This window comes from Marmota flaviventris, chromosome 6 (genome assembly GCF_047511675.1).
Source record: "Marmota flaviventris isolate mMarFla1 chromosome 6, mMarFla1.hap1, whole genome shotgun sequence".
Taxonomy (NCBI): domain Eukaryota; kingdom Metazoa; phylum Chordata; class Mammalia; order Rodentia; family Sciuridae; genus Marmota; species Marmota flaviventris.
The window spans coordinates 112003042-112029554 of NC_092503.1; the positions used below are offsets into that span (position 1 = coordinate 112003042).

The 26513-nt window shown below is 40.6% G+C and overlaps 1 protein-coding gene and 1 pseudogene across 17 annotated transcripts in view; one reads left to right on the forward strand and one right to left on the reverse strand.

Annotated features, from left to right (window-relative positions):
- Usp49 (ubiquitin specific peptidase 49) overlaps positions 1-26513 on the forward strand; it is an 82635-nt gene that overhangs the window by 54067 nt on the left and 2055 nt on the right. For 13 of the 17 annotated variants that reach the window (XM_027950400.2, XM_027950398.2, XM_071613398.1 and 10 more), the window contains 4 exons: positions 18911-20297; positions 21461-21665; positions 25340-25448; positions 26014-26219. In XM_027950400.2, the coding sequence (XP_027806201.1) occupies positions 18939-20297; positions 21461-21665; positions 25340-25448; positions 26014-26219 (1879 nt within the window). In that variant the 5' untranslated portion in view covers positions 18911-18938. The other 4 variants (XM_071613404.1, XM_027950403.2, XM_071613406.1 and 1 more) reach the window with 4 other exon arrangements.
- LOC114104405 (U4 spliceosomal RNA) lies at positions 2861-2927 on the reverse strand (annotated as a pseudogene).

A 26513-nucleotide genomic window follows, 5' to 3' on the forward strand; every position in this document is an offset into this window, starting at 1 on the left:
AAAAAGTGGAGATAATATTAGAAGCTAGTCCAGAGTCAGATTGTTTGGAATACTTTTGAAAGTCCCGTTGAGAAACTTGGACTTTATCATATGAGAAAGCCATTAAAACTGGTAGTTGTGGAACAGTGTTAATATTAATTATGGCTTTAGAAGCCCAAGAAAACTAGTAGGGAAGGGAGATGATTCATTTACTTCAAAAGTGATGGTACCACTCTTTTTTTTTTCCCCCAGGGCTGAGGACTGAACCCAGGGCTTTGCATGTGCTAGACAAGTGCTCTGCCACTGAGCTAAATCCCCAACCCTGATGGTACCACTCTTTACAGCAATAAAACCAGTGGTCTTAGTGAAAGGGCCTATCATGCTCTCCATGCCCCTCACCCTGTACCAGGAGTACCACAGGCCTCAGCTCTGAGTCCTGTAGTACTGGTGTATCATACCCCTTTCCTAAATTCTAATTGCTTGAACATCTGATTGTTTCCTCCATCATTGTCCTTCTTTCTAATAGTAGCATACTATTTATTTGAATATTTTCTTTTTAAAATTCTTTATTGTGGTACCAAGGATTGTGCCTAGGGGCATTACCTACCACTGAGCATCCCCAGCCCTTGTATTCTTTTTTATTTTGAGACAGAGTCTTGCTAAGTTGCCCAGGTTGACCTTGAATTTGAGATTCTCCTGCCTTAGCCTCATGAGCAACTGGGATTACAGGTATGCACCTGGCTTAAATGTTTTCAAAAGTATAAACCAATGTGGGATTTCTGCAGGGGTTAAAGTAAACACTGGATCACCTAGACACACTTTCCCAAGGCTTAGACCTGTGATTACTGGATTTGAGAGTCTTTTTTTGCTTTTTTTTTTTTTTTTTTGTAGTGCTGGTGATTAAACCCAGGGCCTTGGGAATGCTAGGCAAGGGCTCCGCCACTGAGCTGCACACCCAGCCCTGGATCTTGCTTTGAATTTAGCTACATCAACCACTAAAACCATCTTATAGAATGTCCAAAAGAGACAGGTTTACAGGTAAAATTTTTCAGGTCTTTCTAGAACAGATAAACCTTGGAACAGAACATTCTAGAGATAGGGAAAGTCACCCATCTCAGTTTTTGAAGTTAGTGTAATAGTAAAACAGGGAAGGGCAATATAAGAAAAGGAAAGACTAATCTCACTTCTGAAAATGAACTTAAAAAATATATATATATATATATATATATATATATATTTTTTTTTTTTTTTTTAGTGCTGGGGATTGAACCCAGGGCCTTGTGCATTCGAGGCAAGCACTCTACCAGCTGAGTTATATCCCCACCCTAAATATTAACAGACTGAGGATAACATTGTATTTGAAAATAAAACATCAAGACCAATTTTTTTTTATTATATGCGGTTTTCAGCTTCAGAAAAATCTATCACTGATATAAACCAACATATTTTAAAAGGACAGTTGTATGATTTTCTTTTTTTTTGTTTTTGAACATTTATTTTTTAGTTGTAGGTGGACACAATACCTTTATTTTATTTTTATGTGGTTCTGAGAATCAAACCCAGTGCCTCACGCATGCTAGGCAAGCACTCTTCCTTTGACCCACAACCCCAGCCCCAGTGTGTGATTTTCTTAATAGGTGCAAAATAAAATATTAGATGAAATTTAATATTTAGTCTGATTTTTTTTATCCAAACTAGAAATAAAAAAGAACTTCTGTAACCTAAAGTTAACTAAAATCCCCTAGATAGACATTATACTTCCTGGTAAAACTGTAGATCCATTACCTCTAAAGTTCAGATAAGGAGATGATGCCCACTGTATCACCCTTATTGTTTACTAACAAACTAGAGTTCCTAGCTAATGCCAGAAGACAAGAAAAAAGAAATAGAAAAGAGAGGAAAGCTGTCTGTACTTAAAGATTATGAGGTCACCCAGAGAAAATGCAAAAGAATCTACAAATTATTAGAACAATTAACAGTTCAGCAAGATTGCCTGAGTATTGGATTAGAAATGTTTGAGCATAATATGAGATATGATTTTTAGGTCAAAATTATTAAATATCAGCAATTCCATATGATTCAAACTAATATAAAAGTGAATTACATTTTGGCATACTAGCAGTAACCATTTGGTAAATGTGTATTATATTTTCAAAAGATTCCATTCAAAAACTTTAAAAGGGTCCAGGAAATACTAAACGTAGATATGGATGGGAAGACTCACTACCACGAAGAGGTCAGTTTTCCCCAAAATAAGTTTATAAATTCAATGCAATGCCAATCAAACTTTCAAAAGGATTTTTTTGGACAGAATTTTACAAGTTCACCTTAAGTTTCATATGATAAAGAAACAAAAACGGATAGAGTTACTTTAAAAGAATTGGTGGGGAAGAGGTGGTATGAGCCAGCAAGATTGGCTTAACTTGTCTTTTTGGTAATGGAACCCTGTGGCAGTGGGAAATGGTGAGTCAAAAAGGCTAGTAGAATAGGAAACAAAAGCAAAACAACACAGATGTGTTAGCAACCTCAGTGCAAACTGTATAACTTTTTGGAAAAACTATAAGGGAATATCTTAATTATCTTGGGGTAAGAAATGGTTTCATAAAATATAAAATCATAAAATGCACCCTATGATTGCATGAACTATAAATCCTATGCACGACATGGCCCCCTAAACAACAGACAAACCACACACTTATACACAGATACTTATAACACATCTAAGTGTCAGAGGCCTTACATCCAGAAATGTACAGAACTGTAATCATTTAATGAGAAAAAGGCAAATTGACCAACCAAAAAAAGGATTAGTTCATCTCTTAGAATAGGTAATGCCTATTATTTGTTTCTGACCATATTAAGTATGTTTCTATTGATAGTGCTTCAATTAGCAACAATCATGCCTCAGATAAACCTCATTGGCCACAATACTGCCACTGCACAGAGCTTTGATAGTGCTTCAAAGCAGTTGAGTTCTTATTAGTTCTGGTAAGTTTTTATGTGATTGGAAGTTCAATGGTGAGTGCTTGCTTGTTATGTCAGTTCACAGCAGAGAAAAGAGAATGGCCAATATATAGTTGAAAAGATGTTCAGTCCTGCTCTGGTAATCAAGAAGATGAAATTTTTTTTAAAAAAAATTTAAATTCTAATAGTGGTTGATCGCATTTAGTTAACATCGAGTTTCGAAGTCTAGGTCAGAGCTTAGCCATGTATCAGCTGTGCAATCATGGATAGGGTTCATAACCTCTAAGTTTCTTCTATTTTAAATAGGGTTAAAATAACTACCTTATCAGCTTATCATGAGGAATGAATGATATATGTTAAGTATTAGAATAGTGCCTGGATGTAGTAAGTGTTCAATAAATGACAGTTGATTTGACTTTTTATAATGCATGTTAATTATAAAAATACTGAAAAGTATTTAGCTCCAGCCAGGTTTTGTCCAACTGTTTTCTACTTGTAGAGATCGTGAATGGAGAGCTACCTATCCCTGAAAATGCCAGCTTCTTACCCAGAGCCCTCCCAGGTGGCATTACCCTGGTGAAGTCGTAACTAGGGTCTAGACCTTAACTCTAAAGGTCCAGAACTTCAATTTTGTGCGAACAAGATACAATGACCAGTTATCTTGGGAAGTGACTTATGTGGTCAAATCATCAGAGTGAAGATTAAAATTACAATGATAAATAAAACTGTTAAGCACACTGGTACTTGAGTTGGTGGTTATTGCATTTTCTCCCTGAAGGTGGGCTATGTGGAAAATCAATTTTGGTTTTCTGTGCAAGGAATAAGTGCAGAGGGAGCCTTCTGGATGACGTTAGTGACCAGGCCCTCATAGGCTATCACCAGACTCCAGTGAGTCTATTTATGAGTTGGAGACCTGCTAAGGAAGAACTCAGTCTAATTTGCTCAGAGGACACTCCCTCTTACTGCTGATCTCCAGTCCATAGTCAAGCATAGACTGACGTCCTCAACTGTCAGATTCTGTCTAGGTCACTTTGTTCACTTTGGGGGTCCTCAGAACTCTTGTCACTCAGACCCCTGGTATCTGGTTGATACCAGAACTTAGGGTTTTGGTTATTTTAACACATGGATTTTGTTTTCACTACATTTTTCTTTTTTATTTAATTTTCAGAGAACAAACTCTTAACTGTTATTTTGGAGACACTATATGTCATTGCAATGTACAAATACAAAGTGACAATTCCTTATTTATTTATTCAGGTACTAGGGAATGAACCCAGGGGTGCTTTACCACTAAGCTATATTTCCAGTCCTTTATTTTATTATTATTATTTTTTGTTTTTGTTTTTGGTACTGTGGATTTTTGAACCCAGGAACATTTAACCACTGAGTCACATCCCCAGCCCCCCCCCCCCCTTTTTTTGCATTTTTTTTAAAGACAAGGTCTCAATGAGTTGTTTAAGTGCTTCACTAAATTTCTGAGGCTGGCTTTGAACTCAGGATCCTCCTGCTTCAGCCTCTTGAGTTGCTGGGATTATAGGCATGTGCCACCACACAGCTCATTATTATTTTTTGAGTCAGAGTCTCACTAGTTTGCTTAGTGCTTGCTAAATTACTGAGGTTGATTTGAAACTTGTAATCTTCCTGCCTCAACCTCCCAAGTCTCTGGGGATTACAGGTGTGCGCCATCACTTGCAGTACAATTCCTTATTTCTTACTGACATCATCACCTTAATAGTCCAGCCTCTGCCTTTCCATTAAAGTCCAGATTGGATCTGGACCAGCTTGATGTCATATTTTCTTTACTGGAGGACTAGTAAGTTGGCCCCTTGGAATTAGCATTGAATTAAATGGTCCCTCAGAAGTCTGACATTGATCAGGCGTGGTGGCGCATGCCTTTCATCCCAGCAACTCTGGAGGTTGAGATAGGAGGGTAGGTTGAGCCCAGGAGTTGCCTGCCTCGGAAAAATGAGACTGTCTTTTTTTTTTTTTTTTAAAGCTATACTTATTGGATTACAAGTATACCTTGTTTTATTACATCTTTGTTAAAGATATATATCTCACTGGTATTAATCTTATGGGTATCTACATTGATTCACACAGTTATCACAGGCAACATAGAAGAGATGCTAAAGAAACATTTATGAAGTCAGGGAAGCTTATTTTGTGTGTTTTCTCTAGGGACCATCCTCATTGGTCATACAGCCTTAAGGCTCAGAGGCAGTGATTCATACTTTTCCCTCCCTCTCTAGTTTCTTTCTGTGAACATTTGCTTATGCAGTATCTTGTCCGTCAGAACTCTGCTTTCTACTTCCTGCTACTGTAAAGGAGCCTGTGTTTAGTTATTAGTTGATTAGCTTAGCGTTTCCCATATAAGATTATGTTTGCCTTTAATGGGGACTTTGATGTCTTAATGCAAATCATGGGACTCACTGGCAGAATCGGAAGGTGAATATTTTAAAACAGGAGAAGGGGTACTAGGATTTAGTGGGACTTAAACTACAAAGAAGTGTGTTCCCTTGGTGTGCAGTGGCCCTCTGTCTGGGGAGCCTGTCTTATTCTTACAGGAGTTAGGGCCCAGTCCTCTCACCTCCTGTGCCCTCTCACTGTAGCAGAGTACCCAGAAGCACTCCTGCTTTACCCTTATACAAGAGATGAGGGTCATGCACAGTTCACGTCTTTCAAATGCCTTCTATGGTTTGTTGAAAGAAGGCCCTTTTGATATTTTTGCCACGCAGCACATTCTGCTGGATCTGTGAGTTTTCAATGGACATACCCCCACTGGAGACTGAACTTAGGCTAATTCTGCTTCTTTAATTCAACTGCATTTTGTAATGCAATGGGTTTACTTTTAACAACTTTACTGGGCTTTTACTATCCTTGCTCTGTGTTGCCATTAAGCAATGTTTAAAGACCTAAGAAAAGTAGTTAATATGAGATAAACCAAATTTGTTTTGAAAGGATAGTGATTTTTCTTGTTTTTAATATAAGAGTGTCCTCTAATTGTTTAAGAATACCATACTATGAATACCTTATTAGATGAGACTCTGGATGAAATCAAGGCCACAGTGTTAGTTACTTTAAGGTGCTCCATTAACCAGCCTAATAAGGTAAAAGCCCTGTTTTAGCCAGAAGGATCCGATCAATGCAATTGTAGGGGAGGGGGAGGTTATTTGAGGGCTCACGATTTCAAAGGTCTTAGTCCAGAGAAGGTCAGCTCCATTTCTTGGGGCTTGAGGTGAGGCTGACCATGATGGCAGAACATGGTGGTAGAGGGAAGCAGCTCACATGGCATATGGAAGCAGAGAGAGTGACTGTAGCTCCAGATACATGCCCCCAATTAACCACTTCCTCCAGTCACACACTACTAGCCACCACTCATTTAATCCCATCATGGATTAATCCATGGATTGGGTTAAGAATAACAATCCAATCATTTCTCCTCTGAACCTTCTTGCATCATCTCACACGTGAGCTTTTGGGGGACACCTCATATCCATAATAAGCCCTATGGAGGCAAAAATGAGTGGCTGATAGGAGCTTGTTTTCAGAAATAGGCAGCATAGCTGGCCATGGCAGCTGGTATTTTGGTTAGATTTAATTACTTTCCAAGTACAGGAGTGTGTGCACTCTCATTTGAACCTCCCTTGCCATTCAGCTGATTCCCTTCACCACCTCCTAACACATACTCCTCTCTCTCTCCCCCTCCCTCTCTCTCTCCCTCCCCCCCCTCACACACACACACACACACACAACACACACACACATATTCCCCTGCCTCCACTCCTTCAGAGAGGTTGGTGCTCTGTTGAGAAGTATTTTACTGACCAGTAAACTGGAACAATGTTAGGAGCTGTTCCATGGGGGATTTCTGGAGTTTCGGGGGAAAAGAGTCTGCCCATGAATTCCACGTTATGCACAGTTGTTGGGAGTGCCACCTGGAAAGAAGAGTAGAAATTAACTTCGTACCTTGGTTGATATGAAATGTGATTGACATTTGACTGGCAGAGGCTCTGTTGTATTGCCAGTCTGCAATAAGAGATTTGTACTTTGCCAGTTATAAAGTTATGGACAAGAGAAGGGGAAAGGGCTTTTTTTTTTTTTGGTACTAGGGATTGAACCCAGGGGTGCTTTATCATTGAGCCACATCCCCAGCCCTTTTTCTTTTGAGGCAGGGTCTCACTAAGTTGCTGAGGCTGGCCTTGAACTTGCAATCTTCCTACCTCGGCCTCTTGAGTTGCTGGCATTATAGGCATACACCACCATGTCAGCAAGAGAGCTCTTTATGAAGTGGTTAGGGCTTCTAGAACATGATCTCAGGTTCTCTGTATACCATGAATGTCATCAGGCTGCTTATCTCAAAATCTTACTTCCTAATGAAAGCATGACAAAACATATTTGCTCTGTGCTTATCTTCAATCATCTTGCTGATGCCTGAATTTTTTGTTTTGTTTTTTAGTTTTTGGTACTGGGGATTTAACTCAGGGGCACTCTACCTCCGAGCTACATCCCCAGCCCTTTTTATTGTTTATTTTGAGGCAGGGTCTCGCTAGCTCAGGTTGGCCTCGAAATTGCCCTGTCCTTTCTCAGCTTCCCGAATTGCTACGCTTATAGGCTTTTCACCACTGCACTCAGCTCAATGCCTGAATTTTTATGGTTATTGAAACAGTGAGTTTCCTCAGTGCCATATCCCCTAAAGGTGCTGAGGTTGACAACAGAGTCTTCTTTCTATCTCTACTCCTGTTTACCACAGGGCATGTAGTGTACTGCTTCTTGTTTATCCTCTAAGTTGCATGAGTGTGTGCGTGGCTTTTTTTACACTCTTTTTAAAAATATATATATGATTAGTTGTTGATGGACCTTTATTTATTTTATTTTATGTGGTGCTGAGATCAAGCCCAGAGCCTCAAACATGCTAAGCCACAACCTGAGCCCCCCTTTTTTTTATACTTTTGATGATCTATTATATACACTATTTTGTCCCTTTGCTTTTTCACATACTGTTTTTTAAACAACTCTTGGTTTCCACTATATGGCTGATTTATAATTTGTTTTACCAGTTCCCTATTAAAATTCCTGACTGTTCTCTTTGTAACATCCAGTTTTTTTTTCCTAATATATATTTAACAAATACTCCTGTCTTCTCTTTGGACTTTTGTCATCTTTGCTCTTGAAACCAAGTGCTTTCCACACACCTGTAATCCCAGCTGATATTCAGGAGGCTGAAGTACAAGATCACACATTCCAGGTTGGCCTGGGCAATTTAGCAAGACCCTGTCTCTAAATTAAAGAGGGCTGGGGATGTCGCTTGGTGGTAGAACACCATTGGGTTCAGTCCCCACTACCACACCCATACATACGGTGTCTCTGTGCAAAATATGATGGGTCTCTGTCCTGACATGTTTGGTGTGTTGTGTGGGGCAGGGAACAGGACTAAATGTTATTGTTGTCATTTAAGTAGCAGGACATCAGGAAGATGGGGTTCCCATTTCTTAGAGTAGCCACCAAAACAGCCAACATTGGCATCTAATCTGAGGATCCATTTGTAAATTCTAGTCAGATTTGTTTTCTTTTCACAGAAATTGTTCCTTTTTTTTTTCTTCTCTCTGCAGGCAGTTCCCAATGTATATATGTGTCTTCCATACTAATGGCCACGTGTGGAAAGCCCTCTTCAGCCATGTGGAGAAAGTAGGGGGAGGGTATTCCCCATTTCACTGCTTGGGCTGCAGCTGGAAAGCAATTTCTGGCATCCCGAGTTGCAAATTTGAATTAATTTTCTCAGAGAAAATACATTTGAAGCCAGATGTGGTGGTACACACCTGTAATTCTTGCAACTCTGGAGGCTAAAGCAGGAGGATTACAAGTTTGAGACCAGCCTGGGCAATTTAAGATAAAAGTAAGATAATTAAAAATAAAATAACTTAAGACAAAATAAGATAAAATGGGCTGGGGGTGTAGCTCAGTGGTAGAGTGGCCCTGGGTTCAATCACCAGTACTGCAAAAAATAGATAAATAAATAAAAAAGATAATAAATACATTTGATAGTTAGCTTCCACAGTGGTGGTACTAGTATTCTAGTACTGTAGTATAGATACATTGTAGGTTCAGTAGGCTTTTAAAATGAAACTGAGTGCTAGTCATAACATCATTTCTATGACAAAGAGTGTTCTACATTCCCTGCTGGCAAACAACCAGTTGGTGGATATTTGAACATATTGTATGGGATCTGTTGGCCAAATTTTGCCATGGCACACCAAGCATCGTGTGGACTGGGAGTAACATTAATATGACTGGGGTCAGAGAAACGAAAATAATTGGATTTTTTTTTAAATGTAATTTTTGAGCCACAGTTTACTGAGACTATAGTGAGACTTGGGGGATAAGGTAGTTAGATTCCTTTCCATTGGATGATTGGAATGAGGAGGGAAAAGAGTTCTAAGGGGGAAAAAAATCAGGGATCTTTCTTTCCCAGGAAAGGAAGAAGCTTCAGAAAGAGAAGCCATGAGAAAGCAAGGGGTATTTCAACAGACCCACTGAAGTGGCTTGGTGTCCCCAAAAGGCGGAGATACTCAGAAAATTTTGTAGACAGAATTCTAGATAAAAATCTGGTGAAGTTATGGAGAGAAATTTGGAAGGCAGCTTACAAGTGGCCTCCCAATTGGCCATCTGAGTCTAAAAGGTATTTTTTGTTTTTTGTCTTTAAAAATATTTTTTATGGAACTTTTCAAGTATACACAAAAATAAAGAGACTAGTAGAATGAATTCTATGTAACCATCAACCAGGCTCAACAGTGACCAACATTTTGACGATCTTGTTTTATTTCTTCCTGCCACTTTTCACCCCTCCCCATCCCCGCCCCACACATCATAATACTTTATCCGTAAACACCTCGGAGGTATTACTGCCATACAAATATTTCAAAAATGAAATTATAGTACCATTATCATCAAACTAATCATTACTTAATGTCATCTAATACTTACTCTGTGTTCCATTTTTCCCAGTTTTGGACTGGGAGTAGTAGGAAGGGAGGTTGGAGTCAGGGGCTGCAAAGGGGCATGAGTAAATTTTGGGCTGTGTTGGATGTGCTCATTATATTGATTGTGACTTTGGGTATATATCTTGACAAAACTTATCAGATTGTACACTTCAAACCTTCAATAAAGCTTTTTTTTTTTTAAAAAAAAAAAAACAGTAGTGTAGATATAGACAGTATTTTAGAACATTTTCCCTCAGTTTTCTAAAAAAAATCTTTATAGTTGGTTTATGCAAACCAGTATTTAATAAGAACCACATATTATGTTTAGTTGATCTATCGCTAATCCATAGAAGATCCACTCTCCTTGCCTCCCTTTTTAGTATCATTCATTTGTTAAAGAACCTTATCTAATTGACTCTGTAGTGTTTGCCATATACTTTCTCCATGATTTGGCTAATCACAGCCTGTGGTGTCAAGTTCCTATTTCCTAGGTTTCCCCTAACCTAGTAGTTAGATCTCAAGGCTTCCTTGGACTTAGGCTCAGTTCTTTTAGCAAGATACTTGATAGGTGATGCTGCTAGGAACCATACTAGGGAGGGCCGACTGTTCTGGAGACAGATGTTGTCAGGCTTATTCACCCATTATAAAGTTTCCTGTCGGTTTTCATCTAATAGCTTAATGAACTATTAGGAGAAAATTATTTATTTCTGTATATAGTTTTTAAAAGATATACTGGGTTGTAATATATAGACAATAAACCACATATATGTAATGGGTACAATTCAAGAAGGGTATGATATATATTTGACATAGATATATGGGCATATGCATATGTATGTTTTTGATTGGTTGTCTAGCCGCTGCAGAGAACTTGGTGTTTGGGAGGCCTACTGCAGGGACAAACCATGGTTCCTATGATCAGATGTTTGGAGGTTAAACACTAATTTTCTCAGTGGTAGCAATAGAAGGGTCACTTAACCACTGAGCCACATCCCTAGCCCCCCTCCCTTTAATATTATTTTTAGTTATTGATAGATTTTTATTTTATGTATGTATTAAATGTGGTGCTGAGAGTCGAACCCACCGCCTCACACATGCCAGGCAAGTGTGCTACCACTGAACCCCAGCCCCCCAGTCTCGTTTAAAAAATTTTTTTAGTTGTAGATGGACATAATACCTTTATTTATTTATATTTTTATGTGGTGCTGAGGCTTGAACCCGATGCTTCACGCATCCTAGGCAAGTACTCTACCACAACCCCAGCCGCAACCCCAGCCCCGCCAGGCCTTTTCATATTTTATTCCGAGACAGGGTCCTGCTGAGATTGCTTAGGGCCTTGCTAGGTTGCTGAGGCTGTCTTTGAATTTGTAATCCTCCTGCCTCAGCCTTCCGTGCCACTGGGATCACAGAACTACCCCACTTGTTTGGTGTAGAAAAATTTTCTGTGTGATAAGAGACCTTATTTGGACCTTGTTTTATCATTTGTTTGTCAGGGAGATCATGCTAAAACAAAACATAAAAACTGCTAGTGACTTTTTGCTTTCCCCTTTCAGGAAAAAAACTGTTTTCTCTTTTAGCAGATACGCTTAAGCTGTTCTGGGGTTTATTATGAACCTGGTGTTGTTTTTGGCGCCCTTCTTTACTTGTTCCATCTCAAAAGCACAAAATATATATGTTCAAGTGAGAGATCTTTTCATTCCTATCTAATTCTCTTTTCCTTTTGTCTTTAGGAAAATTCCTTTTTTTTTTTTTTAGTACTGGAAATTGAACTAAGGATGCTTACCACTGAACTATTATCCCCAGCTCATTTTATTTTACTTTGATACAAGTTGCTGAGGCTGGACTGGAACTTGAGATCCTCCTGCCTTATCCTTGTAAGTGGCTGGTATTCCAGACATTATTACCAATGTTGTAATCCAGTCAGAATGAGACACAAGAGGTAGTTTGCCTCATGCAAGTCTCATACCCATTTGTCTGAAGTGGGGTTTCTGTTGCACTTAATGGAATTGATCTATGTGCCATTGTGCCATGTATTGTGCCCACATTTGGGTAAAGATGCCTATCTTTAATAAAGAAGAAAAACAAAGAGTTATCAAGTTAACAGATCAGGGTTCTTTTGCATTAGGATAATTTTTTCTTGGCCAACAGAAAATCCTGGCCTATGAGTAACATGTTTCTTTTATTAGTTAGAGAATTCATGTGTTGGCATTCAAAGGGAAGTTAGATTAGGTGACTGAACTGATTCCCTGGGTTGGTGAGGGGGCTACCATGTTGCAGAGCCTGTGCATTGGGACAGACTGGGAACCGGCTACTGGGGAGGTTCAAAATATACACAGTGCCTGTTTGAGGTTAATAACATGGATGGCCTCTAGAAAGTGCAGAGCCAACACCTACTTGTAGCAAGCCAATTCCTTTGATCTGAAGACAATACAAACTACTAAGTGTTTTTATTTGGTGGTGCTGAGGACTGAATCTAAGACCTTAAGCTTGCTGGGCAAGCACTCTACTACTGAGCTGTCTCCCAACCCAACAGACTATTAAGTTTGAAGAAGCCCTGAGTAATCCTTACACAGCTAGCCTGGTTCTCTACTACTTTGAGCTGTCGCTTCTTTGCACTGTCAGGGGTAGTATTTCTGAGAAAGAGGGAGAGAGGGGATGTGTGCTCCCATGGAATTCAAAATTTTCTGATTTTAATATGAGCAGTCTTTTTTTTTTTTTTTTTTTTGCCACCTTGCCCTCAATCTAGCATCCTGGAAAAAGGACTAAGGTTTAGGCACTGACCTCTCTGGCAATAATATTTAGGTTAATGAATCAAAAAGTGCGATGCCTTGAAGGCCAGCTAGCTTTATTCCACAGATGGCATCTCCTTAGTCCCCTTCAGTCATCTTACTGATCTTGCTCATTAGGAGACCCAGACGATGGAGAGTGTAGAGCACACAGTATGATCATCACTGCTACCAAATAGAAAAGCCCAAAACATGCAGTGGCTTCATCCTCCAAACATTAATAATAGTAGTGTGCCATAATGCAGGTGTCAGTATGTAAAAATTCAACCAGAGACTGAGTTGCTGCAAGGAAATGGAAACTTAAAAAAAAAACAAAACTTTTTTATTTATTATTTTTCTCATTATGGGGCTGGAACCCAGGGCTTGATGCGTGCTTGGAATGCTTTACCACTGAGCCACACCCCCAGGCCAGAAATAGAAACACTTTTATATTCAAAAGTATGCTGGGGTTCTGTGAGTATACCAAAAATTATTGAGTTGTATACTTGAAGTGAGTGAATTTTATAGTATGTAAATTATATCTTGGTAAAGCAATTTAAAAACATTTGTGGGAATAAAATACAATGCGATGTTGAAATGATGGCTTAAAGTTCTAGGAATAGAAGAAATAAATCATTGAGAAGTGCAGACAAAACCTTAAGGAAAGCTGACATGTCAAGGAACTGGGAGACATTTGAAAACAGAGGTGAGATTACAGATGTAGGAAGAAAACCAGACCAGAATGGTAGCCTGAAGTTCAGGAGAGAATGCGCACTTGGTGTCAAATGCAGTACAAATGTGGATGGAGACTGAGCAAAGGCTAATGAATTTAACTATAAGGAAATCGCTAGTGAGTGACCTTTGAGAAAATAGTTCCCATGAAATCTAGGTGTTGGGGAGGAGCTGCAAGGAGATGAAGCTGCATAATACTCCTCCAGAGGTCAAGAGGGCAGAGGAAGGAGGAGCCTAATCAGTATCAAGGATAGTCTAGAGGCAGGGCAACCTTGTGTCTTTCTTTTTGTCTCTGTCTCTTTCTTAAGTTAGAATAGACTTAATATTTGCAGTGAGAGGAAGGAAGCAAACAAGAGGAGAGAGTGGAAGTACAGAGCGCCAAGGCCTAGTTCTGTTTCTTCTATGGTTAGAGAAGTCGGTATTTGGTACAGAGTAAAGCATTTTTACTGTCATTTGCTGTCAGATGACAGATGTCAAAGCATCTGTCTTTTTTGTTTTCTTGGACAATGGCAGGGATGGTCCCTCCCCATGAACAAACCAGTGTTTTGTGATTGGCCATCCTGGGATTGAACCCAGGGCCTCAGGCATGCCCGGCAAGGCTGAGCCACTGAGCCACATCCCCAGCCCTACTGTACTCTTTTTGCATTGAAGAAAGCTCATCCTAATATCATACCAGCATAATGTATCATAAGGTATCATAAGGTGATACATTATGCTGGTATAACCCCAAATCTGCATAACCCCCAATTACACAGTTATTCTTGAACACCAGCATTTGATTACTGACAACAAATGATAGTCATCTTGCAAGGGTTCTGACACCAGCACATCAGGTCCCATCACCTGTGGCCAAGACCTGCTGCTTAATGGATGTTCCTGTTCTCAGGTCCAAGAGCCAGAGAATACATTTCATCAGAGCTTTTGGACTTCTCTCAGAAATTTCAGTCCCTCCAGGGGTCTTCGAGCTGTGCTCTAGAGGTAATCCCTTGTACACTCCCCTACACACTCCCACTCAGGGAGGGTGGTAACAAGGGGGAGGGGGATGTGCAGCAGCCTAGCATATGCTAGGCAAGTGCACTACCACTGAGCTACATCCCCAGCCCCTCTTAATGTGATTTCTATATTTTATGAAAGTCTTTTCCTTAATTATATATTGATAATGAATTATATTTTCTCATACCACTTGGAAATAAAATATTAGCAAAAACAAAATTCACTTTTATCACGTAATTTATAAAAATGCCTTCACTATGTCTCTTCAAGTGGTCTTCAGATTTTGTCACAGATGCAATTCTGGATACATTTAGTGAGTTGAAGGGTTAAAATACCCAGCACTGTCGCATATGGCAGTGAGCAGAATCACAGATGTTGATGATACCACGTAATTAGTATTCTTTTATGTAAATGAAGGCTGTCAGCATGTTACCATAGTGTCTACTCTCTCTGAAGCTGGAATTTATGCCACTTGGTCTCACCAAGACCAAGCAGGATTATTCCATAGTCCTTCGTTAAGAACGGAAAAAATGGATAACATGAGAGAGAGGGGGAAATGGAGATCTCCCTAAAGAAGATTTTTTTTCCTATTTTGTTTTTGTTGATTCCTCTGCCTAAGAAATATTATTTCTGGTGATGCACTTAAGATCTGCTAAGAAATTCACTATTTAAGAATAATTGAAAGAGACCAATTAAAAGATACCATGTTTTCAGGCTATTTTTGAAAAATGATTGTTATGTTTAGTCATCTTTCACATGGAGACTTTTTTAAGTGATGTGGTAAATCTGGATATTTCTCATCAGAACAAAAGGCAGAAGTTGAAAAGATTCCATTATATTTTCACTTAATACTTAGTGACATTTTTCTAGTAGAATTACTTTAAAATACTGATTGTGATTTTTAATTCAGGTTGATTCTGATTTTTAAAATAAAACTATGGTAATTAAAAAAAATGCTAATATTTTTCAGATTACTTTCCTATATGCAGATTAATCCAGGTTGTGTAGGGCATTTATTTACATGACCAATCTACTTAGTGATGTAGAACTATTCAGATACATCCTGTTCTTTCCCAACCACACTGCAAGTCTGTTTGGATATTGGGTGCCTGTCATACTGGATGATATATGTTTCAAGTAGAAATGTTAGAATTGTTGTGACCTTTGAGAATATGAAGGGAAAGCTGTACATGTCAGAAAAATATACAACAGAATTCCTCTTTCTGTTAGTGGGTATTAGGGCTTGTTATGAAATAAAGCAGAGTGTGTGGGAGGTAATTTAAACACATTTCTCCTTGAACAGATCCTACCTGAGGTTGTGTTCTTTTCATTCTCTTATCTTACATGTTGATTAAGCTAGCTTTTTTCTTTTGTGTCACTTTTGGGAAATTTCCATTTCATGATCAGATATGGTTTTCCTCTAGAGAAGCTAGTCTGCCTAGCTTAGGTCCATGTGGTGAGGTACAAAGTAGCCTTGTGTTTTCCTGAATGGATTTACTCTGCCATATGGCAGGTTACTGAGTCACCACGACAGATTTGTAATGGGAAAAGGGCTGTGCAGGAAAGGATGTGCGTGATCAGCAGATTTATAGATCAGGAAATGAAATTGGAAGGAAGAATTTCCACAGTGCCCTTTCCATTTGACAGGGCTCCACGGAGAGGGTGTGAAATGGTGTTTTAGTGTTTTTCTATTTTGGCTTTTGGTTGTTCCCGCTTTTTTTTTTTTTTCCTAGCACAGGTGTTGATTTTGTAAGGCATCGGTGTTCTGGGTTGTGCTGCTATATTCCTGTTTACAGAAATACTCTCTCTTTGTAGGATGTGAAGCTGTCTTGTATTTCACAGGAGAACATTTTGGTGGCAATTAAATATCTGAGGACACATTGAGGCAAAAATAGGGATTGGCTAGGCATTACGTTTTGAGTTATAAAGGGATGCTATTCAGGTATGATTCAGCAGGTACTGAATTTTTCAAAGGAAAGAAAACAAAAAGAAAAGCGGAGTGAGCTAAACAATATATCCTGGTGTGTTTAAGTCTGCTGTTTTAATACTGCAGCCACTGTAGGTGTGTGACTAATTTTTTAAAAAGTAATGTATTTTTGGTATGGGCGATTGAACTCAGGGGTGCTTTACTGCTGAGCTACATTCCCAGCCCTTTACATTGTTTATTTTGAGACAGGGTCTGACTAGGTTGCTTACGGCCTTGCTAAATTGCTGAGGCAGACCTCAAATTTGTGATCCTCTTGCCTCAGCCTTTGAGTTACTGGGATTACAAGTGTGAGCCACCAGGCCTAGCTGTGTGTAACTATTTAAATTTAAATTAACTAAAATTAAAACTGCAGTCCCTCAGTCTCACTAGCCACATTTCAAATGCTTGGTAATTTTGTGACTAGTTACTACAGTAATGGACAGCACGAAGGAGAATATTTCATTACTATATAAAGTTCTTTTGGATGATGTTGGTCTGAGTGAAGAATCTGAGAATTAAAATTTGATTTCTGTGAATTTTCCCTCCCTATATAACTGATTGGATTAGTGTAGTGGTTCTTTGATTTTAATGTGCAAAAGATTCATCAGTAGAGCTTGTTTAATATGGAGATTTTAGTCTCCTCTCCAGACAGATTCATTAAGTCTAGAGTAGTAACCAGGAAGAAGCCTAGGGAATTCTGATGCTGGTAGGTGATTCAGGGACGACATTTTAAAAAGTAGTGATAAACTTGGGAATTTCCTGACTCTTGATATTTCTCCCATCTCCCTTCAGTCCTTCCTTACTGACATCTTTTGTGTCCCTGATAATTGGTTGAGAGACCATCATGTGTATCCAATTTATTTATTTATGTGTTTATTGGTGCCAGGGATTGAACTCTGGGACACTCAATCACTGAGCCACATTTTGTATTTTAGCACTTCGCTTTTGCTGAGGCTGGCTTTGAACTCATGATCCTCCTGTAGCATCCTCCCAAACTGCTGGGATTATGGGTGAACACCATTGCATCTGGCAAGGGTTTCTTTTAAAAAAAAAAAAATTTTTTTTTTAGTTATACATGATGAGGGTTTCTTATATGGGCAGCTGGCCTCTGCCATTTTGAAGGGAAGGGAAGGACTGGCTGGCACACGCCTGTAATCTTAGTGGCTTGGGAGGCTGAGGCAGGAGGATCCCACGTTCAAAGTCAGCCTCAGTGAATTCACCAGGCTCTAAGCAACTCAGTGAGACCCTGTCTCTAGATAAATATATATATATATATAAAAAGGGCTGGGGATGTGGCTCAAGTTCCCCTGAATTCAATCCCAAGTACAAAAAAAAAAAAGGAAGGACCTATAATTTGGTCCTGCAGTCTGTGTATGTATGTGTATATGTATATGTATATACATCAGTATATGTATATTTATACACACACATACACATGTATGTATGTATGTATGTATATGTGTATGTGTGGGTTTTGGCAACTGAACTAGGCCAAAAGGATATCTGGAAAACTAAAGGAACTACTTAGTACACTGAATTTAGACTTCTCTGGGTTGACCTCATAATCTGGAACTGTTGCTCACAGAAACAAGAAGTAGAAAAGAAATGGAGATGAAGGCTATTCATTTTATAAGAGGATTGCTTTCAGGGAATTTTAAACGCTGGTATGGGTTGCAGGTGGTGGGTGGAGGCTTCAAGATTCCAAAGAATAACCTTTTTTTTTTAAAATAGTCATCCAGCTTCTTTCCTTTGGAGAAATTGCCTACTACTAGGCTTCTCTTATGAACAATACTGAAAAAGCAGTATTACATAGAAAAAAGTGTTCAGTGTGTTATTTTTTGTTTGTTTTGTTTTGGTACAAGGGATTAAATCCAGGGTGCTTTACCACTGAGCTACATCCACAGTCCTTTTTATTTTAGGACAGAGTCTCCATAAGTTACTGAGGCTGCCCCAAACTTGGTATGTATTCTCCTGTCTCAGCCTCCTAAGTCACAGGGATTATAGGCCAGTGACACCGCGACCAGTACCACCATTTTAAAAATCATTTTCATCTCTAGCAGATTTGTTGCTTTTAAAATTGTAGTTGGGTTAAGTAATATTTCAGTAGTCACTCAACCTTTTGTCCCAAATCAGATTTATCAAATTCTTTACATACCTGTCCTTTGAGTGAGAATGAAAGTTTCCCCACCCCTTCCACAAGATGTTAATGTTATTTTGAAAAAGAAACATGTAAAATGTTACTTGAGGCTCGAGGTCTTCCTCCTTAGGTAGCATAAAAAATGATACTTTGTGCAAGACTATCTCTGCTTTGAAATACATTAAAATCAACCCGAGATTGCCATTTTGTTTGAGGCTCTTCATCTCTCTCACTGGTATTTGAAATTCGGTATAACAAGTTTCAATTTTAAAAGGAACCAGTTTTGAATTGAAAACTAGCACATCTTGGGTTGAAATGCCATTCGCAAGCCTTTCTCTAGGAAAACATTTTGCTGAAAGTTCTTTTTTCCCCTTCCCTTTTTGGGGCTTTTTGCCAGGTTGAGAGGGTGGCGACTGCTCTAAGACATGGATAGATGCAAACATGTAGGACGGTTGCGGCTCGCCCAGGACCACTCCATCCTGAACCCTCAGAAGTGGTGCTGCCTGGAGTGCGCCACCACCGAGTCGGTGTGGGCTTGCCTCAAGTGTTCCCACGTGGCCTGCGGCCGCTACATTGAGGACCACGCACTGAAACACTTTGAAGACACTGGACACCCACTAGCCATGGAAGTCCGGGATCTCTACGTGTTCTGCTACTTGTGCAAGGACTATGTGCTCAATGATAACCCGGAGGGGGACCTGAAGCTGCTGAGAAGCTCCCTCGTGGCGGTGCGGGGCCAGAAGCAGGACCAGCCAGTGAGACGTGGGCGGACACTGCGGTCCATGGCTTCGGGCGAGGACGTGGTCCAGCCGCAGCGTGCTCCTCAGGGACAGCCGCAGATGCTCACGGCTCTGTGGTACCGGCGCCAACGCTTGCTGGCCAAGACACTGAGGCTGTGGTTCGAGAAGAGCTCTCGGGGCCGGGCGAAACTGGAGCAGCGGCGGCAGGAGGAGGCGCTGGAGCTCAAGAAGGAAGCGGCGCGGCAAAGGCGGCGCGAGGTAAAGCGGCGGCTGCTGGAGGAGCTGGCCAGCGCCCCTCCGCGCAAGAGCGCGCGCCTGCTCCTGCACGCGCCCCGCCGCGCGGGCCCTTCCGCCGCGCGCTCGGCCGCGCTCTCCGCCTCCCGCCAGATGCCGGGCGCTTCTGCGCTCAAGCCGCGCCGCCAGCCGGCGGTGGCCCCCGGCGTGACGGGCCTGCGCAACCTGGGCAACACCTGCTACATGAACTCCATCCTCCAGGTGCTCAGCCACCTGCAGAAGTTCCGAGAGTGTTTCCTGAACCTTGACCCATCCACCACAGAGCACCTGTTTCCCCAAGCCACGAACGGCAAGGCTCCGCTCTCTGGCAGGCCGGCCAGCAGCTCTGCCACCGAGTTGTCGGCGAGGAGCGACCGAGCCCAGGCGTGCGAGCGGGAAGGCCTCTGCTGGAACGGTGGGGCCTCCATCAGCAGAAGCATGGAGCTCATCCAGAACAAGGAGCCCAGCTCGAAGCACATTTCCCTTTGCCACGAACTGCACACCCTCTTCCGAGTCATGTGGTCCGGGAAGTGGGCACTAGTGTCACCCTTTGCCATGCTTCACTCCGTGTGGAGCCTGATCCCCGCCTTCCGCGGCTACGACCAGCAGGACGCGCAGGAATTTCTCTGCGAGCTGCTGCACAAAGTACAGCAGGAACTCGAGTCAGAGGGCACCACGCGCCGGATCCTCATCCCCTTCTCCCAGAGGAAGCTCACCAAACAGGTCTTAAAAGTGGTTAACACCATATTTCACGGTCAGCTGCTCAGTCAGGTAGGTGTGGTTCACCCCCGACTCCGCCCAGCAAGCACCATGGAGGGAGGTGGGAGGCGGCTGTTGTAGTTTGAGTGTCCTGTGAATGCCTCCCCAGATTCCTGGGCTAATTAGGATAGCCAACATTTGTTGTGATTATGCATTTTGCCATTGTATCTGTTGTTGTATTGTACACTTTGATGGCCTTGTGAGTAAACTTGCCCACTCTTTCCAGCCAGGCCATACCACTTTATTTTCTGTGAATGGCTTTACCTGCTAATGAAGATATTGGTCATACAGTCATTGTTACAATTAAATACCCACTGTTGGTGTCCCATGCTGTGATCATTTTTAGGGGACTGAACAGAGTTTGCCTAGAACTCTAGTTCCATTCTGGTTTAAAGAGCATCTTAACCTACAAGGAAGAGAGGTGGCTGGGAGCATCCTAAAGGCTTTTAAAAAAGCCTCTTTTCTGTTCGCCTTTACTTTTCATTTCATTCCTGGATCTTTAGTCGTGTAGATTCATGGATAAGGTCTTGTGAGAATATGCAGACAGACTTTTTATAGATAAAAGAAAGGAGGTGGGCAATGTAAGAGATTCAGGTTAACCTGTAGTGAACTGAAGGACTGATGAGTGGGATGAAAAGAGAAAGTTTATTGATGCTTTTTTTGAGCATGTAAAGTGCAAATGGTAAAGTTATAGTGGGAGAGGAATTCTAGTCACAGTACTTTGAGGCTCTGCAGACAGAGAATCAATGTAGGGGAGCTTCAGTTAACAAGAGTAAAAAGAGAGGCCAAGTTGGCTTCAAGTTGGGAGGAGGAATTTGAGGGTGAATGAAGTAGACAGTGACCTGTAAATCATCCATCTCAGACTGATTCCTTGAATGCCTTCAGTATAATTTGCAGTCTATATTGCTGCAGCATTCCATGGTGCATCATACTTTGATGAAGATGAAGAGAGAAAGCAGTAGGTATAATCACTGTGTTCTGTGGTTTTCCAGTGTGTAACTAGTATCACATAGCTAGAAATGCACACCGATATAATATGCTCCAATTCTTTTAAAGTTTTATTATTTTGAAAATTATATACTTAGCTTTGATAAAGTTATTTGTTTAAATCAAGCAAAAATGTGTGTGGAAAGGTAGAAAATTATATAATCTGCAAATGAATCTTTTCCTTCTAGGTCACATGTATATCTTGCAATTACAAATCAAATACTATTGAACCCTTTTGGGATCTGTCCCTGGAATTCCCTGAACGCTATCATTGCATAGAAAAGGGGTTTGTTCCTTTGAATCAGACAGAGTGCCTGCTTACTGAGATGCTGGCCAAGTTCACTGAGACAGAGGCCCTGGAAGGGAGAATCTACGCTTGTGACCAGTGTAACAGTGAGTACTAAGTAGAGAAATGATGGGGGTAGAGGAGGTTGGGACTGGAATGTCAATTTAAGGTGCTTCTTTTGTCCCTTTAGTGTAGAGTAACACCAATGATATTGAGTGGTTTGAATTCATCTTCTAAAGATACTTTACTCCCATTTTCTAAAAATAAGCAATATGGACTTTGTGTATTAAAAACAAAGGCCCATCCTGATTGTCATTAGTTGTTATCCTGGGAGGTATTTGAAAGTGGTTCCTGAAGTAGAATGTTACTGAGAATGATACTACTTAGCTTCATAGTGTTTAAGTTCATGAATGTGGAGCCTGACAATTCTTTTTTAGTCTAAATTCAGGCAGCATAGCCTGTTTGAGGGTTGGGGTCTCAGAAAATCATGTTCTTGTACTGAATTTGGTAGATTTAAAGTCAGAAGTGATGCTAAAGATTGGTATAGTGGGACCAAGACAGCAAGTCTTGAGGTGTTCATTGTCAGCTTCATGGATGTTTTCTGTATGTTTTTTTCCTTCACATACTTGAAAGGTTCACATTTCAGGGATGATCTTGAGGTCAAGTTTTTCTATAGTGTTGTTTTAAATTGAAATTGTGACTCCTTCCATATAGTTACATTGATATCTAATGCAGGATCTTTTGTAGCACTTAATGCTTCTGTTAACCCATCATGTGAGAGGAAATGCAGAGCAAATATGAGGAAGCTCAGGTTTGGTTTTTATGGCATATAAAGATTTAGAAACTAAAATATTAAAGTAGGCTGGGCACAGTGCCACAAGCCTGTAATCCCAGCAGCTAGGGAGGCTGAGGCAGGAGGATTTCAAGTTCAAAGCCAGCCTCAGCAACTTAGCGAGACCCTGTCTATAAATAAAATATAAAAAAGGGTTGGGGATGTGGTTAAGCACCCTGGGTTCAAAGCGCGCGCGCACATACACACACACACACACGTAATGGATTGTTCAAAGACCTAGAAATCAATTTGCAGCCATATAATTCAGTTCAGACTATAAATTTTGGGGAAAAATTATTAGAGTTATTTTTGCAGTGCTAGGGATTGAACCCAGGGCTTCATGCATGCTAGGCAAGCATTCTATCACTGAGCTGCACCCCCCCAGAACTGCCAAAAAAAAAAATCTTATGGTAGTTCTTTTTTTTTTGGTACCAGAGATGATTGAACCCAGGGGCACTTAGCCACTGAGCTACATCCCCGGCCCTTTTTTATATTTTATTCAGACAGGGTCTCTCTGAGTTGCTTAGGGCCTCACTAAGTTGCTGAGGCTGGCTTCAAACTTGCCATTTTCCTGCCCCAGCCTCCTGAGCCACTGGGATTACAGGCATGCACCACCTCACCCCACCGGTAGTACTTCTTAATGTATTATGCACATGGTTTTTTAAAACAGTAAGTTGTGGCAGCTGGGCATGGTGGTCCATACCTCCCAGTAACTTGGGAGGCTGAGTCAGGAGGACTGCAAGTTTGACACCTCAGCAACTTAGTGAGAGAGACCCTGTCTCAAAATTTTAAAAAGGTGGTAAAGTGACCCTGGGTTCAATTTGCAGTTCCACTAAAAAAAAAAAAAAAATCATGCTAGATATAATTTTGCCATTTTAAAATTGGACATATACTTGGCTAACTGTAAATCCACCTATCCCATTTCATTTTGGATACAGAGGCAGATGAGAGGCAGGTGAGTTAAATTGTTTAATTAAAGCAGTTCCTGTTTTTTTTTTTTTTCATGTTTCATAAAGCTTTCTGCTTGTAAGAAACAAAAGGATATTAACAGCTTTAACTCCATCTTTGTGGACGTGATAGATAAAGCTTTTTTTTTTTTTTTTTCAAGAAAGGATTGTTCTTTTGCTTGCCAGAGGTGCCATTTACCAGGATTTCTCTAGGCAGGTACAAATGCTGGCAGGGGAGGAAAACCAGTGAAGGGATAGATGCATTGATCTGTTGGTTGTGAAGTTCCAGAATTGTCAGTCTTCTACCTCTTTGTGTGGCCACCTTAATCAAACAGAGACAGCACTGATCAATCTTAATTGAATCAGTAATTTCTTTTTCTTTGTGAATTTCATTTTAGGGAAACAAAGCCGGATTCTACATTGTCTTCATCTTAGCTCACATACTCCCTCTGCTGAGGGTGGCAGTCACTGCCAGGTTCCCAAGCAGAGCTGCAATAATTTTCAAAAATGTTGTGAACAGGAATGGAAAATAGGGCCAGGCCCCTCTTTGAAGGCTTCTTCTGTTCCTGCCCCTGTGTGTCATGACTGCATGCCTTGATAAAAGCTTCTGCGGCATGCTCATTTTGATGCAGTCTATTTTGAGCAGCTACACGTCCATATCCTATTGTCACAGAAAGCTGTGATACGTCATCAGGCTGTGCTTGGCTGCCTTTCACAAGTCCTACAGACTGGACTTGGAATCAGATGCCCAGCTCTTCATATACTGAGACCATGAGAGCAACAGCTCAGAGAAAATTAGCAGGCACCTCAGCGGACCACTAATTTTGTAATCCCACCCATTTGCCTCTCTGTCAGTAAATGGTTATAGAGAAGGCTTCTGTTGGAAATTAAGAGAACTTTATTTCCATTGATTATTTGCTAAAATTTTAGAAATGCATTTTCCCCACAATTCAGTAGTTTTAGAAACAAAGCGAAAGTCTGGTTCTACTTTGGATTGGATGAACTTGGCTGGCTTATCAGCCTTGTCTTGCATGCCTAGTAGTATGCCTTATCCTAGAACCATGTTTCAAAACTAGGCACAGCATAAAAAATTGAAACAGCAAAGTTTATTTTTTGAATATTTGTATATGCCACAAATCATACTGAAAAAATGTTTAAATATTTGTCCTTCAGTAATCTTATACATTTATCTTTTTCCTAATCCTCAATTATATGCATTAGTCCCCATTTTACTGGTGAGGAAACGGAGATTCAGAGTTTTAAATAATTTTTAATTCATTTAGCCTACAACTAGCTGTAAGCAGAAAATTGAGTTAGGCTTATTTTATGAAAATAAAAAGCTTTTTAAAGTTATAGTGCATCATAATTTAAGTTATAAGTGTATAAAACCCTGGCATATTCAACCCTATGTACATGCTATTGCAGTGACTGTCCATTATATTCCATCAATGAATTCATGACATCTAGAGTGTGCTATCCTGAACCCATACCAATTTGTTTTAGTTGCTTGTAACAGTCAACTCAAATAAAAATGACTTAAATGAAATAAAATTTTACTTTTTTTTTTTTTAATAAAAGAAGTCTGAAGGACATTCAGGGGCTGGCATGGTGACTGCATGGTCATCAGGAACCCAAGCTTCTCCCTCCTGGTATACTATCCTAGTGCAAGACTTCCATCTTCAAGGTCGTGGTCCCAGAGGAGTTCTAGAAAACCATAGGAAGGACAAAGGGATGACCCTGCAACTGAGTCAGCCCCCCTTAAGCAGCCTTCCCAGAGTGCCACAGTCACTCCTTTCATCTCAGCAGTTCCAGAGCCACACCATGCAGACATGAGAAGCTGGGAAGTGCAGTCTTACAGAGCATCACATTGCTGCCCCAAATAAAACTGGGGGTCAAATACTAAGGAGAATGCATACTGAATGGCAAGTCATCGTCTCTGCCATAGCTAGGAAAGAATGAGACTCCTTACAACCTATGTCTTATACCTTCCCAAACCATATAGGCAAACGACGCAAGTCCAACCCCAAACCCCTTGTTCTGAGTGAAGCTAGAAAGCAGTTAATGATCTACAGACTACCTCAGGTCCTCCGGCTGCACCTTAAAAGATTCAGGTGAGCTTGCTCTGGGAGTCCCAGATGGTTGTGAGCTGTGGGAATAGCTGCCTCAAAGGCTTGGAGAGGGCAGACGTCTATCTGCTTTGGTGTCGGGAGGGAAAGTTTATTCTCTTGAGACCTTGAGCTTTCCATGGAGATTCAGTGGTTTACATACAGGAAGGCCAACTGAATTTGGAACCCAGCAGGACTGGGCTTCTGCTCTTGGCCCTGTTTAACTGTCTAGCCTGCACCAGATATATCTGTGCCTGAAGATTTTCTAGCCTTGCTTGGACTCACTGTAGATTCATCTTCAGGATGAAGTTACATAAAATCATCTGTGAAAAGAAGGGCAGGTAGTAAATTGTAAAGATTGTTGCCTGAAATGCTTGTTTAGGAATTTCTAGGTTCAGAGTACTTTGTGGAACAGTCACAGAAAATGTATGTGGACATTGGTTATTACATTTTATTGATGGGAAAACCAAAGGCAGAAGCTTAAGTTTTCTCACTTCCCTGTTTTGCTTAAGGCTATCTATGAGCACATGTGGCAGTTTTCACTAGTAAGATGTTTATGTCCGTGTTCTAGGTGGTCTGGCCGTAACCATCGAGAGAAGATTGGGGTCCATGTCGTCTTTGACCAGGTATTAACCATGGAACCTTACTGCTGCAGGGACATGCTCTCCTCTCTTGACAAAGAGACCTTTGCCTATGATCTCTCCGCAGTGGTCATGCATCACGGGAAAGGGTTTGGCTCAGGACACTACACAGCCTATTGCTACAACACAGAGGGAGGTGCGTGCGCTTTACTCTGTGGGGTGGGGGACACGGAAAAGGGTTGGTGTGTCCACAATTTATTGCCTTCCTTTTATTTCCATCCCACAGGTCACCTATGGGGAAACCATATATGTTAAAATTCAGTGAAAAGAAATATGAAAGATTCAAATTTTTGATATATACTAAGTAACATTATAAGTTGATTTAAAAATTAAAAGGAACTGACACATGTAAAAGTGCTTAGATCAGTGCCTAGTATATAATACTGGCTCAATCTATCACAGTATTATCAGTACTATTGGTTATTGATAG